The 15,856-nt window shown below is 45.1% G+C and overlaps 1 protein-coding gene across 1 annotated transcript in view; it reads right to left on the reverse strand.

Moving 5' to 3' along the window:
• Window positions 1-619: 619 nt before the first annotated feature.
• pmm2 (phosphomannomutase 2) overlaps window positions 620-15,856 on the reverse strand; it is a 30,878-nt gene continuing 15,641 nt past the window's right edge. Inside the window, exons 4-8 of the mRNA XM_056280179.1 lie at window positions 13,439-13,530; window positions 12,078-12,177; window positions 7,855-7,930; window positions 6,782-6,897; window positions 620-2,453 (exon numbers count right to left, since the gene is read on the reverse strand). Of these exons, the coding sequence (XP_056136154.1) occupies window positions 2,349-2,453; window positions 6,782-6,897; window positions 7,855-7,930; window positions 12,078-12,177; window positions 13,439-13,530 (489 nt within the window). The 3' untranslated portion in view covers window positions 620-2,348. The remainder of the gene's footprint in view (window positions 2,454-6,781; window positions 6,898-7,854; window positions 7,931-12,077; window positions 12,178-13,438; window positions 13,531-15,856) is intronic.

Below are 15,856 nucleotides of genomic sequence, written 5' to 3' on the forward strand. Positions count from 1 at the left end.
ACCTACATGGCCAATAAACATGATTCTGATTCCGATTCTGAAATTGGTGCCTGTGTCTAGCACGGCGAATGACGAGCATCTCAGTTTTATCCAAATTTAAAAGCAGCAAGTTTAGTGACATCCATTTTTTCACAGCAGCCAATCAGGCCTCTAAATTAGACATTTGAGTACGATCATCAACCCTTACAGGCACATACAACTGAGTATCATCAGCATAACAATGGAAATTTATTCCATGACTGCGTATAATTTGGCCAAGAGTTGAAATATAGAGAGAAAAGTAGAGGGCCAAGAACTGAGCCCTGAGGTACACCTTATTTAACATCAGAGAATTTTGATGTAATATTATTACAGCAGACAGTGTGTTCTTCCAGATAAGTAGGAATTAAGCCAAGAGAGGTAAGCCAGAGACACCAAAATTACAATTTATTCTGTCTAATAGTATACAGTGATCAGTGGTGTCAAAGGACTCAAGAGTCCATAGCTAGTAGAAGATCGTTCACCTCTTTGGTCAGAGCCATTTCAGTGGAGTGACAGGCTCTGAAAGCCAATTGAAAAGGTTCATATAGATAGTTTTCTTCTATATGGGTCGAAAGTTGCTGATACAAAACTCTCTCTAGTACTTTAGAAAAGAATGGACCAGTATTCCGTTACCATGGAGTAATAATTCAAAGCCTTTTAATTAGGCCTATTTTGAAAAGTCAAAACATGGAAGGTTTCTTTTGCCAAAAGCAGTCATCTCAGATGTTGCTGCCTACTTGCCAGATACTTTAAGCTGAAACCGCTGTACTCGCTCAGAACTCATTAATCTGCGAAAACGCATCTTCTCGCTGAAAAGAATCAACTAGAGATAATGTGCCATGTAAAACAGAGATTCAACCCATTTTGCTTTGTAGAGAACAAAATTATTTCACAAATGTGAACAGATTTGTTATAGTCAGAATAGTTATTACCTTTTTTATTGGTACAGTTAGATGTTCAGTGTAAATAAAAAACCCATTAAAACATATCAGATTTTATTCATTTTCATTAGAAAACAGTGATTTTCCTACCCATTCCATTGTCACCCCAATAGCAGAAGTAAGACTGAAGCTGCAGCACAAAGTCCAACAGCGCCACACCACCTGACCTGAACCACGTCCATCCAGACAGTCCAGCAGCACCACACCACCTGACCTGAACCACGTCCATCCAGACAGTCCAGCAGTGCCACACCACCTCAACCACACGTCCATCCAGACAGTCCAACAGCACCACACCACCTGAACCACACATCCATCCAGACTGTCCAGCAGTGCCACACCACCTCAACCACATGTCCATCCAGACTGTCCAGCAGTGCCACACCACCTCAACCACACGTCCATCCAGACAGTCCAACAGCACCACACCACCTGAAACACACGCCCATCCAGACAGAACACAGTCTGTCTCCCCTCATGTCCAGAGGCAACAAAAGACAAAAATCCAATTTAAAAGTTCTGTTTCATTGCTTAACCCTGGCATTGGGAATAATTCAGGATTTTGATGTTCACAGAAGGTTGAATCAGTTCATCTGTACACGATGTTTAGCGACAGAAACGTTTCATCACTCATCTAAGAGACCTCCTCAGCCCTTCTGGGATCTTCTTACCTGGATTATCGAGCATGCATGAAGACTCAGTATGTGATAGTTAACATGGGGATGAAGATGGGCCGTTTGTCAGGTGGAAACATTCAACTGTAAAATCTCACATCATTGCTTCACAAGTCTGAATCTTAACGCTTCTTAAAAACCAGAAAACCGGGTAACACTCCTCCTTTCCCAGTAATACTGTGATAAATGTCTTTTCTTTCCACATCCTCTGTAAGACCATTCTTCAGAAGCGACGGCGTTGTCGTCTAGATGAGCCTTCCCTCCTTGTCATTAAGACGTATATGGTGTATGGTGAGGTAGCCATATTGGACTAGGTGTGACATGACCATCTCTCCCACGTGCTTTCTCAACTCTGGTCAAAACCAACGTCAGCAATCTGTCTGAAGTCTAAAACACATCAGATCAGGCATCAGCCCTCTCCACTTATCTGCTCAGCGCTTCAACAACTACACCTTCTGCTCTTTCTTTCTGCACTGCTTTCAGCTCTTCTTTCTGCACCTTCCATATCGTCTTTCCGCACTTCTTTCTGCACTTTTTGCTTTTCTTTGTGCTCTCCTTTCTGCACTTCTTTCTGCACTTCCCTTAAAACACAATCACAATGTGACAATCACGTCTTCAATTCAGCTGGAAAAATATGCATATGTGTAACATGGCTTTAGTCGTATCACGTTGCTCCCGTGCTCCTGTAGAAAAGAAAACTGCTTCTCCTCTTTCAGGAGAAGAACAGCTGCTGGCAGAGCGACTTGGTGTCCTCCGGACTGGAGACCTCATGGCCGATGGTCCGAGGGTCCGAGTAGATCTCAAAGTCGTTTCCCCCCTGTCACACACACACACACACACACACACACACACAAAGGTGTAGTTAGTGAGAGGAGTGAGGTTTGTCGTGGTGTTGGGTGGAGACAGGGGGACATTTGTAATGACAAGTTTTCATTTCTTGCTTAAATCACTAAGACAGGAGCGAGCTGAGCCTCCACAACTGACAGGCAGCCTGAGCGAGACGCGTTTCCACATGAGAGGATGATTACAGGAAATAGTAGATCTGTGTTTGTACAGATTCAGAGGTAAAAGGGAGAGAAGGGGCTTGGATCATCTCCACGGCAACACGGCACTTCGGAAATCTGAGCAGCAAGGAAAACTTCAGTAAGTGTGTGAAGGAGACATAAAGAAGAGAAGCCTTCATCCTGAAACTGATGTAAAATGTCAGCACAACAATTCCCCAAAGGCCGCTGAAACTAGAGGCAGTTTAAAACAAGTCTTAAAGGGCGTCCGGGTGGCGTGGCGGTCTGTTCCCTTGTCTACCAGCACAGGGGTCACTGGTTCGAATCCCTATGGTACCTCTGGCTTGGTCGGGCGTCCCTACAGACAACTGACCGTGTGTGCAGGTGGGAAGCCGGATGTGGGTATATGTCCTGGTCGCTGCACTAGCTCCTCCTCTGGTCAGTCGGGGCGCCTGCTCGAGAGGGAGGGGGAACTTGGGGGGGGGGTAGTGTGATCCTCCCATGCGCTACGTCCCCCTGGTGAAACTCCTCACTGTCAGGTGAAAAGAAGCGGCTGGTGACTCCACATGTATGGGAGGAGGCATGTGGTAGTCTGCAGCCCTCCTCGGGAAGAGTGGGGTAATTGGCCAAGTACAACTGGGGAGAAAGGGGGGGGGAAAGGGGGGAGGGGGGACAAGTCTTAAGTAGACTCCACGTATGTATTCAAATGACGGAAAGTAATCCAGCGCGGCCATCGTCCATCCATGCAGCTGCAGGACTTCAGGTTTCATGGGACAAAGACAAAGACAACTCCACAGACCTGGAGACTGGCTGTAAGCCGGGCCCCCACCGGTAGGGAGGTGCTCATGGCTTCAGGTGCAGCTCTGCAGCAGGTCTGTCGGTCACAACAGCTTTACAAATTACACAACATCTCTGATTTAAAGTCATTCACCCAGAGTTACCACATTATGTTTAACCTTTGGTATTTCAGTTAGGGGTGTCGTCATATACCGGTGTTAACGATATACATATTTATTTATTTATTTATTTTTGGTTAATAATTCCCCCCCTTTTCTCCCCAGTTGTACTCCCCAGGGGGACGTAGCGCGTGGGAGGATCACGCTGTTCCCCGCAGTTCCCCCTCGCCCCTGAATAGGCGCCCCGACCGACCAGAGGAGGCGCTAGTGCAGCGACCAGGACACATACCCACATCCGGCTTCCCAACCGCAGACACGGCCAATTGTGTCTGTAGGGGCGCCCGAACAAGCCGGAGGTAACACGGGGATTCGAACCGGCGATCCCCGTGATGGTAGGCAACGGAATAGACCGCCACGCTACCCGGACGCATCCAGCGCCTCTTAAATCATTTTCATTTCAGATCATTTTTGTGTGGAATTTGCATGTTCTCCCCGTGTCTGCGGCGGGTTTCCTCCGGGTGCTCCGGTTTCCCCCACCATCAAAAGAAACATGCATGTTAGGGGTAATACTCCTGTCTGTGCCCCTGAGCAAGGCAATGGAAAGAAGAACTGGAGTCGGTCCCTGGGTGCAGCACGAAGGCGGCAGCCCACTGCTCCTTGCTACACAGCTCACAGCTAGGATGGCTTAATTAGCAGTAACTGAATTTCCCCAAGGGGATTAATAAAGGAAACCTAATTAATGAACCTAATTTGTACAGTTATGGTTACAGACTCTCCTGCCTGCACTGGTATCTAGAGTGTAATTAATTTGCCGAAAAGAGACAACACACAATAAACACAGTTAAATATGAATCTGACTGGTAGCATTATCCATCCATCCATTATCCAAACCGCTTACCCTGCTCTCAGGGCTACGGGGATGCTGCAGCCTATCCCAGCAGCCACTGGGCGGCAGGTGGGGAGACACCCTGGACAGGCCGCTCAGACTTGCACCTCAGACTTGGAAATGGCTGGGATGAGAGTCAGCACCTCCAAGTCTGAAGCCATGGTTCTCTACCGGGAAATGGTGGATTGCTCCCTCCGGGTTGGGGATGAGTTGTTGCCTCAAGTGAAGGAGTTCCAGTATCTCGGGGTCTTGTTCACAAGTGAAGGTAGGATGGAGCGGGAGATTGACAGGTGGATTGGTGCAGCATCAGCAGTAATGTGGATGTTGTACCTGACCGTTGTGGTGAAGAGGGAGCTGAGCCAGAAGACAAAGCTCTCAGTTTACCAGTCAGTCTTCCTTCCAACCCTCACCTATGGTCATGAGCTTTGGGTAGTGACTGAAAGGGTGAGATCGTGGCTACAAGCGGCTGAAATGAGTTTCCTCCGTAGGGTGTCTGGGCTCAGCCTCAGAGATAGGGTGAGGAGCTTGGACATCCGGAGGGAGCTCGGAGTAGAGCCGCTGCTCCTTCGTGTCGAAAGGAGCCAGTTGAGGTGGTTCGGGCATCTGATTAGGATGCCTCCTGGGCACCTTCCTTTGGAGGTTTTCCAGGCACGGCCGACTGGGAGGAGACCCCGGGGTAGACCCAGAACTCGCTGGAGGGACTACATGTCCAATCTGGCCTGGGAACACCTTGGGATCCCCCAGGAGGAGCTGGAGGGCGTTGCTGGGGGGAGGGACGTCTGGAGTGCCCTACTTAGCTTGCTGCCACCACGACCCGACCCCGGAGAAGTGGCTGAAGATGAATGAATGAATGGTTTTTTTCAAAAGTTCTACATATATCGCAATAATGTCATTAACATGAACTCTCTTGGCCACAATAATTGTGTAGTGACAATCTGATATCATAACAGACCCAATTTCAATATTTTTACAGGTCTTTGGAAACAACTCAATGCACTAGCTAAGACAAAATAATAAAGATAATGCAATATCATATTTATGAATCTCTTCATTTTGGTCAATCTTGTTAACTGAAGAATTAAAAAAATCGTACACGTAATTCATCTCACAAGTAGGGCTATCTAAAAGATTTTAAGTGGAAACAGACCTCATAGACCGTAAGTGGGAAGTGGATTTTTGAGGAAGGCATTCAAGCACAGTTTTTAAAAATATCATCACAAAACCTCTTCATCAAATGACGCAGAAATCTTTGATTTTTGTGAGTAAACTAATGTTCCACTAATCCCTTCCTGCTTTCTCTTACATCATTTGCATCACCATGCTGCCGTTGACACACTGAGAATCACAATCTTTGGGGCGTCTGGGTGGCACGGCGGTCTACCCGTTGCCTACCAGCACCGAGATCGCCAGATCGAATCTCCGTGTCGGGCGTCCCTACAGACACAATTGGCTGTGTCTGCAGGTGGGAAGCCGGATGTGGGTATGTGACCTGGTCGCTACACCAGCACCTCCTCTGGTCCGTTTGGGCGCCTATTCGGGGGGGGGGGGGATAGTGTGATCCTCCCACGTGCTACGTCCCCCTGGTGAAACTCCTCACTGTCAGGTGAAAAGAAGCGGCTGGTGACTCCACATGTATGGGAGGAAGCATGTGGTAGTCTGCAGCCCTCCCCGGATCAGCAGAGGGGGTGGAGCAGAGACCAGGATGGCTTGGAAGAGTGGGGTAATTGGCCGGATACAATTGGGGAGAAAAGGGGGGATAAATAAAAAAAAAAGGAAGAAAGAAAGAATCATAATCTACAAGTTCATTGTCAAAAAATGATTTCTCCAACTTCTCTGATATGGAAACATGATCTTTATTATTTTTATTATTTTGTATTTTATTATCTTTATCATTTTATAGTTATGATCAGGGTCATAACCTCCCCGTTACAAACATATTTTAGGACCTATAACTGGCAGCATCAAAATGAACTAATTTGGATGATTTATAACATTGAACGTAACTGACAAACAGTGGGGTCACTACCATCTCCCCCTAGTGGCTGATTGTGGTACTTCACCTCAGGGGGACTCGGTCTTCTGCTTGATGCAAACTGCACTATTGTATTACACTTCTAATCACCTGCACGTGTTTTTTCCATCTATAAACGGATTGTCTTTCCTGTCATTTACTCTGATGAGGGTCTCAGACTGAAACACAGCCGGTAAACGTTGTCTGTATTTCAAGACGGCGGTGTTGCAGCGACTCCTGTCTGGAGTTTCGCTCTCGGCTTTGTTGTGAGGCGGTGTTCGGACCACAGCTTCTACACTACCCGCTGACTTATTCGGTGTCGTCTGATGGGTAAAGGTGGGTCGTACTCACCGGTTTGGTCTTGTCCCCGAAGAAGTGGATGGTGGAATAGTTGTCCTTCTCTACAATCCCCAGACAATACCTCTTATCCCAACCATCCGGAAACACGTCAAAACTAATCTGACCTCCTAGAAAGAGAGAGACAGGAGGACATGGGCGGGGACGTCACTCTAGAAGTGAATTAAGTGTGAAAGCATGCAGCAAACCCTGGAGTCCATATGAAGTGAAGATGCACAGCGCTGAACGGAGTCATCTGATACGATGATGGCCAAGTAGCAGCTCTTACTCAGAATAAAACTGACCAAGTACTAATACTCAGCATCCTATTAGTGGTCAATTAAGTCTTTCAGTGCCTTTATACATGCTCAACAATCCAGGTAGGGAAGTCCCAGAAAGCTGAATCAGTTCATCTGGACACAGTGGAGAGAAACGTGTCATCACTCATCTAAGTGACCTCTTCAGTCTCAACTGACTGCAGGTACCCCCCACCCCCCTGATAAACGGGGGGGGGGGCTAAGAGCATGTCACCATCTTAAGGCCCTGACACACCAGGCCGATGGCCGGTTGTCCGTGAGCGTCTATGAGCCTAGTTTTTGCGGTGTGTCCCACACCGTTGGCACCAGTCGGACCCCTCTCGGCAGCTTTTCGGCCGATTCAGCAGGTTGAATGGACGGAGCCCGTCGGTGAGAGAGACCACTCTGATTGGCTGTTCAGCTTAGCGAATCAGTGCTGAGCTAGTGAATCAGGGCCGTCGGCTGTAGTCTTTACGGTGTGTTCAAGAGCTACTTTACGGCAGGCGACGTGAGGCAACCCCAACAGTCGGCCTTCGTCATCGCTAGTCGGTTTGGTTTGTCTAGGCCCTTAGCCTTGGGTGGGTGTGTGAGCACCGCCAGGCCCGCTGGCTTACAGGCTCATTACAGGCCAACATCAAGCAGCAGTGAGAACATACAGCCAACATGAAGTTGTATGGGTAGGAACAGCACAATTATAAACTCGTTAACTGGCAGTCTTTTAGATGAGGGGTCCATGATAGTTTGTGCAGAAGTGACGAGTTGTCAGTAGCATTTGTATTAAACTTAACTTACCAATAGAAAAAGAGAGCCCTTTTCCTTTGAATTCTTCTTTTAACACCGCCACGAATTTCTCCCTGATGTTTTCTTTCTGAGGAAGACAGCACGAGACAACCCGTCAAACCCCCCTGAAAAACCAGCTGTTAACGGGCTACGTGACATGTTTTATTTCTTCTTCTGCGATAGTCTTTTTCCCACACTTGCAAGTAGACCTCGTGAGCTTATGGTGCATATTGTCACATGGTATGTAGCCGAACCATGAACACTTGCACAACCGAAGAAGACTTTGAAAACCAAGTTAAAATAAAATCCATGTTGTACTCAAAAAAAAAACAAAAACAAAGGAACAATCACATGAAGATGGTCGTGAATATCATTTCAAATATTTTTCATTTGTAGAAAGAGGTTAAGATCATTTTGGCAGTTGGTATGTAGCACCCAAGCATGGCCGCTAATGAACAATTACTATTGTATAAACTGTGTATTACTGGGTGGCACGGTGGCGCAGTGGTTAGCGCTGTCGCCTCACAGCAAGAAGGTCCTGGGTTCGAACCCCGGGGTTGTCCAACCTTGGGGTCATCCCAGGTCGTCCTCTGTGTGGAGTTTCTATGTTCTCCCCATGTCTGCCGTGGAATTCCTCCGGGTGCTCCGGTTTCCCCCACCATCAAAAAGACATATATGTTAGGGTTAATACTCCTGTCTGTGCCCCTGAGCAAGGCATGGCAAGACGAACTGGAGTTGGCCCCTTGATGCTGCACGGTGGCTTACAACTTCTCCTAGCTACACAGCTAGGATGGGTTAAACACAGAGCGTAATTTCCCTACAGGGATCATTAAAGTATCTCTCAAGCGCAACTATATTCAGAAATCTATTATGGTCCATAACTGTGTGGGTCACAACTAATGAATATTCCCTGTGGCCTCTGAGTGACAGCTTGGCTATAATAACCTTTGGATCTGCATTTAGCATCGCCCCCCCCCAAAAAAAACAAAAAAAAACACTGCCCGAGGACTCAAACATGGTTGCCCAAACGTACAGAGGGGCACATGTCCCATAATTCCTGGTTCCATAAGGCCATATTTTCCCATTCACCAACAGACCCACTGTGACAGCTGATAGTTGAGATTGCTGCCATCTGCTGGCAGGTTCAGGTCACCTGCAGATGGACCGCTTTGTTCCTTCTGCCACTGACGTTACAAACTCTGTGAAGCTCTAAACTCAGCGAAGCTCTAAATTTTGTGAAGCTTTAAACTCTGTGAAGCTCGAGACTCTATGAAGCTCCAAACTCTATGAAGCTCTAGACTCTGTGAAGCTCTAGACTCTATGAAGCTCCAAACTCTGTGAAGCTCTAGACTCTGTGAAGCTCTAGACTCTGTGAAGCTCTAAACTCTGTGTTAATGTGGTGTTGTCTCCCTGTCCTCTATATATGTCCTGTGGTATGTAATGAATGTGTACATGTATTTACTGTATGTGAGGGTCTGTGCAAATTTCTTCTTACAGGACAATAAAGCGTCTATCTATCTATCTATCTATCTATCTATCTATCTATCTATCTATCTATCTATCTATCTTTCTATCTATAGTGGATATAAAAACTAATCAAACCCTGTTAAAATGGCAGGTTTTTGTGATGTAAAAAAATGAAACTAAGATAAATCATGTCAGAACTTTTTCCACCTTTTTTTTTTAAATTGCACCCTATAAAATTATGGGGATAACAAAACAACAAAACAAAACAATCGGAAACATTTTAGGAAAAAAAATAGAAAACTTACAATAACCTGGTTGCATAAGCGTGCACACCCCTACACTAACACTTTGTTGAAGAAGCTTTTGATTTTACTGCAGCACTCAGTCTTTTTGGGTGAGAGTCTACCAGCTTGGCACATTTTTTTTTTATTTCTCCCCCTTTTCTCCCCCAATTGTACTTGGCCAATTACCCCACTCTTCCGAGCCGTCCCGGTCTCTGCTCCACCCCCTCTGTCAATCCGAGGAGGGCTGCAAACTACCACATGCCTCCTCCCATACATGTGGAGTCGCCAGCTGCTTTTCACCTGACAGTGAGGAGTTTCACCAGGGGGAGGTAACGCATGGGAGGATCATGTTATTCCCCCCTGTTCCCCCTCCCCCCAAACAGGCACCCGACTGACCAGAGGAGGCGCTAGTGTAGCGACCAGGACACATACCCACATCCGGCTTCTCACCCGCAGACACGGCCAATTGTGTCTGTAGGGAGCCCGATCAAGCTGGAGGTAACACAGGGTTTTGAACCGATGAGCCCCGTGTTGTTAGGCAACAGAATAGACCACCACGCTACCCGGACACTTGGCACATCTTGACTTGGCAATATTTTCCCACTCTTCCTTGCAAAAACCTTCTTGATACATCAAATTGTGAAGGCATCCCCTGTGCACAGCCCTCTTCAGGTCACCCCACAGATTCTCTACTGGATTCAGGTCTGGGCTCTGGCTGGGCCTTTCCAAAACGCTGACGGTAAAGTCATTTCTTTGTTGATTTGGATGTATGCTTTGGGTCGCTGACATGCCAAAAGGTAAAATTCCTCTTCATCTTCAGCTTCCTAGCAAACGTCTGAAGGTTTTGTGCCAAAATGGACTGGTATTTGGAGCTATTCATGATTCCCTCCACCTTGACCAAAGCCCCAATTATGGTTGAAGAAAAGCAGCCCCAAAGTCTGATGCAGCCACCACTATGCTTCACCACAGGTCTGCTGTTCTTCTGGTGATGTGCTGTGTTGTTTTTGTACCAAACATACCTTTTAGAAGTATGGCCAAAAAGTTCAACCTCAGTCTCATCAGACCATAACACATTTTTCCACATGGTTTTGGGAGACTGGATGTATCTTTGCAAAATTTAGCCAGGCTTGGATATTTTTCTTCAAGTATTCTGTCTTGCCACCCTTCTCCATAGCCCAGACATATGAAGAACACAGGAGATTGTTGTCTCATGTAGGAGCAACCAGGACTTGGCATAAGTTCCTGCAGCTCCTTTAATGTTGCCGTAGGCCTCTTGGCAACCTCCCTGACCAGGTTTCTGCTTATCTTCCCCTCAGATTTGGAGTGATATCCTGTTCTTGGTGATGCCACTGTTGTGCCATATTTTCTCCATTGGGTGACGATGGTCTTCGCCGTGTTCCATGGTATATCTGATGCCTTGGAAACTCTTTTGTACCCCTCTTCTGATCCATACCTTTCAACAGTGAGACCCGTTCATGCGCTGTAAGCTCTTCGTGGAGCATGGCTTTTACAGTCAGACGCAACCAAGAAGATGTCAGGAAAATCCTACAGGAACAGCTGAACTTTATTTGGGGTTAATCACAGTCACTTTAATTGATGTATACTAATTACTATGTAACATGAGTTTAACATGTGATTGGTTCATTCCGAACACAGCCACATCCCCAAAAGGAAATAATAAATAACAAAAACAATGAATCAGAAATACCACAAAATAATAAATCACTGAAGTCATGTAAGGACCCTACTGTTTGTTATTCTGACCTCCTGAGGGTAAACACTGTGTTTGAGGCGGCTGGTTGGAGCTCTGATGCTCTGTAAGCATTGTCCTGAGGGAAGCAGGGGAACAGACCATGTGCTGGGCCGATGCTGTCCTCCACCATACTTAGGATCTTCCTTCTGCAACGGGCGGTGTACATGTCCTGAAGCTGTGGCAGTGCTGTTCCTATGATGTCTGAAGCCATTTTTACTGTCCTTCTCAGTTGTTTGTGGTCCTCAGGTTGCCAAACCACACCAGTATGCATCCAGTAAGGATGCTCTCTATGGTAGTCTGATGGAAATTGACCGGTGTTTTTGTAGACATTCTGAATTTTTAAGACATCTCAGAAAGTACAGTCTCTGTTGTGCCTTCTTAATGATACAACTGGTTGTCATAAGACCAGGGAGTCTGAGATCTGAATGCCTAAAATCTGAAGTTCGTCACAATTTCAACAGGGACATTGTTGATGTAAACTGGTGTCTGAACCATTGTGGACTTCTTAAAATCATCAGTCATCTCCTTTGCTTTCTCATCATTTAGGGAGAGGTTGTTCTCTTGGAACCATATGGATAGGTCCCTCACCTCCTTCCTGTAGGCATCTTCATTGTTGTCATTTATCAGTCCAATTACTGTGGTGTCATCTGTTCATTTCACTCTGCTGTTGTGACGTTTACGGTCTTTAATAAATGTATACGTGTCTGTATGAATGTGTGTACATGAATTACCTGGTCTAACTTGTAGAACTCTTGCCTCTCCTCCAGTGTACAGCTTCGTCCAATAGGTGAGATGTTCAGCATGCCATTACGAAATTCTATAAACGTCCCCCTGTAAAATATTTTAAAATTGCAATTCAAATACAGAGAGATAATCCTATTGCAAATGTATTAAAATTCCAAAACACATTGGTTGCTCAAGTATGGAAAAGATGCAGCTATAACCCTGTCCCTCTTTATCCAAATCTAAACTAATGAATTAGGGCTGCAACTAACTCATGAATCTATCGATTGCTCTTTTGATTATTCTGTTAATCTACAAAATGTCAAAAATAATGGGCGGTGGCCATTCCAAGTTCCCAGAGCCCAAAGTGGTGTCTTACAGCTGTTTATGGAGTCTAACCAGCAGCCAGGAAAACCCCAAAGTATTCAGTTTATTTTGACGTCACTCAGAGAAAGGTGAGCTAATCTCCGCACTTCTGCTGCTCTAACCAGCAAATGTTTGGCATTTTTACTTGTATGAAGTGTCTAAATCAATAAATTGATTGCTTAAATCATAATTGACTAATCTTTTCAGTGCTACGATGAATATGCTTGTAATTGGGTGAGAAATGGGGATATTTCAAGTAGCGGTTTCATATTATTTTCTGTGAAAATTAGTAACTCATGAGCAAATCTGCATTTGATAAACGCAGGAGAAGTGTGCCACAAGTTCAGGTGTTTTTCATGCTTCCCTAATAGAAATCAGTGTGTCGTCTGCAATGAATAAACATGAACCTAGGACTCATGGAACCCTTCGAAAATGCTTCCTCTATTTCAACATCCACATACCTAGGTATTATCTTATCAATTCATGAGGCTTTATTTTGCATGGAGAGAATCACTTTCATGGTACATTGACTCATTTGATAGATGCTTTTATCCAAAGAAACTTACTAGAGTCAGCAATTAACACATAAATTCATGTGTCACCAACTGGCATCATAGAGCACTACACAGTAACAATATCCTAGTATTACTATATGTAGTAATACAATTGCTAAATAGTAACTGCCAAGAGTCATCTTGAGTATATTTAGTGTAAGTGCGTCTTAAAGCACCAAGAGGTGTGCTTGTGTGTTGGAGGCATCAGGGACTCTCTGGCATCATAGAAGTCCCCTGCTTATCATCTTTGCTGTGATTCAGATGAAGTCATATTAGTTAACTGTACCACCTTCTTACATGCCATCAGTTTTTCTTCACCATAATGTTACTTCCATACTGCCAATAACTGAAGATGTGACCAAAGATATGGGTTGATATCATCAATGTTTTCCAGTTTTAGTGAGCAACTAGAGCCCCCGTCTCTGGCATTTGTGTTTCTCTCTATGTACCTCTTCCTGGGCAATTTGATCTTGGCAAGGTAGTTGAGACAGAAGTTGATGAAATCTTGTAGTAGCTCTTCTCCCATGTGGCTCTGGATGGACTGACAACAACAACAACAAAAATAAGCCTAACGATGAACTACAACAATGTATGATGTGCTTTTCTGTGTTTGTCTCTTTGTACATGTACAGGTCAATTGGTGAGTAACATACTGTAATGTTACGTTAGCATTAGCTTTGACAGAGCTTGCTATCAGTTTGCAAAATGTCTGACTATTGCGGGGTCAGTCTGTTCCCTCAGTCACATGTTCCCTCAGTCCTATGTTCCCTCAGTCCTTTGTTCCCTCGGTCGTTTGTTCCCTCAGTCACACGTTCCCTCAGTCCTACGTTCTCTCAGTCCTTTGTTCCCTCAGTCCTATGTTCCCTCAGTCCTATATTCCCTCAGTCCTTTGTTCTCTCAGTCCTATTTTTCTTGTCCTATGTTCCCTCAGTCCTTTGTTCCCTGTCATTTGTTCCCTCAGTCCTTTGTTCCCTCTATCCTATGTTCCCTCAGTCCTTTTTTTCATCAGTCCTATGTTCCCTCAATCGTTTGTTCCCTCAGTCCTTTGTTCTCTCAGTCCTACGTTCTCTGTCCTTTGTTCCCTCAGTCCTATGTTCCCTCAGTCGTTTGTTCTCTCAGTTCTACGTTCCTTCAGTCCTTTGTTCCCTCAGTCCTATGTTCCCTCAGTCGTTTGTTCCCTGTCCTACATTCCCTCAGTCCTACATTCCCTCAGTCCTACATTCTCGGTCTTTTGTTCCCTCAGTCCTATGTCCCCTCAGTCGTTTGTTCCCCCAGTCCTTTGTTCCCTCAGTCCTATGTTCCCCCAGTCGTTTGTTCCCTCAGTCCTACATTCCCTTAGCCCTATGTTCCCTCAGTCCTCCATTCCCTCGGTCCTACGTTCCCTCGGTCCTTTGTTCCCTCAGTCCTCCATTCCATCGGTCCTTTGTTCCCTCGGTCCTTTGTTCCCTCAGTCCTACATTCCCTCAGTCAGTCCTTTGTTCCCTGGGCAGTGCGGAGCTCTGCCCACCCAGCTATAATTTTCTGAATGCACCCTGGTTAACATGTTGTGGTGGGGGTATAATAGCTGCTTTTAAGAACCATTACACTTGTATTCTTTTTACTTTTGGTTCTTTTAATAGGTTTGAAATCTTAACTTTTAAAATTGTGTGTGACAACCCAATTTGCTGTATAATCATTTATCGACCCCCCAATTCATCTACAGGTTTTCTCAATGAATACTCCAAGGTACTGACCGCTCTTGTTCTTAAATTTGATAGGGCCATTATAATTGGTGATGTTAACATCCATATTGATAATCCTTTTAACTCATTTTTCATAGATTTTTTTTAAACATTTCTAGCTGTTTTAGCCTTCTGCAGCATGTCACTGGTGCCACACATAACCGTGGGCACACCCTTGATTTAATTTTCACCCTGAACATGTCTCTTAATTCCCTGAACAAGACTGATTTTGTCTCTGACCATAAATGTATTACCTTTGGTGCTTCTTTACCACCTACTACACTACCCCAGAAGTGTATAATTCACTCTCACATCTTTAATAAGTAGTCAGCAGCCATGTTTTCTATTTATTTTTCCAATCTGGCCAGCTGCCCTCCTCACTTCGCCAACGTTAATGACCAAGTTAGTTGGTTTAATAATTTGTGCACATCTGCCCTTGATTTTTCGCTCCATATACTTCCAGGGTTGTCCCAGTTATTTACACAGCCCTTTGGATCAATGAAAACATCCGTCAAAAAAGAAGATAATATAGAAGGCCAAACGCAGATGGAAAAAAATCTACTCTTGAAGTTCATCAACTCTATATGAAGGAGTTATTATCTAAATTAAATCAAACTATTAAAGATTCGAGAGCTGCTTACTTCTCTGACTTGATTGAGGGTAACCCTAGGTTCCTGTTTAGTACATAACATAACCCTAGGTTTCTGTTTAGTACTATCAATCAGCTTATGAATTGCTCTCTTCCTACCATTTCCGCCTGTTCTGCTATTGACTGAAAAATTCTTGTCTTTCTTTGTTGACAAGATTGATGGTCTAAGGTCCAATTTTACCCCCACTCTTTCCCCCTTAGCCCCTTTCAGCCGTCCAACTTTAACGTCAGAATTTGCTCCTGTATCTCTACAGTTCCTTGTTAATACTGTAGACCTTATGCGTCCCTGCTCCAGTCCCTGTGATATAGTTCCAACAAATTTCTTAAAATCCATCCTCCCTGGCTTAGGTCCCAGCCTGCTCTCTATCATCAACTGCTCACTCACATCCAGGTCTGTACCTGACTACTTTAAAATTGCCTGTGTTCAGCCCCTCCTCAAAAAACCCACTCAGTCCTATGTTCCCTCAGCCCTATGTTCTCACAGTCCTATGTTCCCT

Source organism: Lampris incognitus, chromosome 5 (genome assembly GCF_029633865.1).
Source record: "Lampris incognitus isolate fLamInc1 chromosome 5, fLamInc1.hap2, whole genome shotgun sequence".
Lineage (NCBI taxonomy): Eukaryota > Metazoa > Chordata > Actinopteri > Lampriformes > Lampridae > Lampris > Lampris incognitus.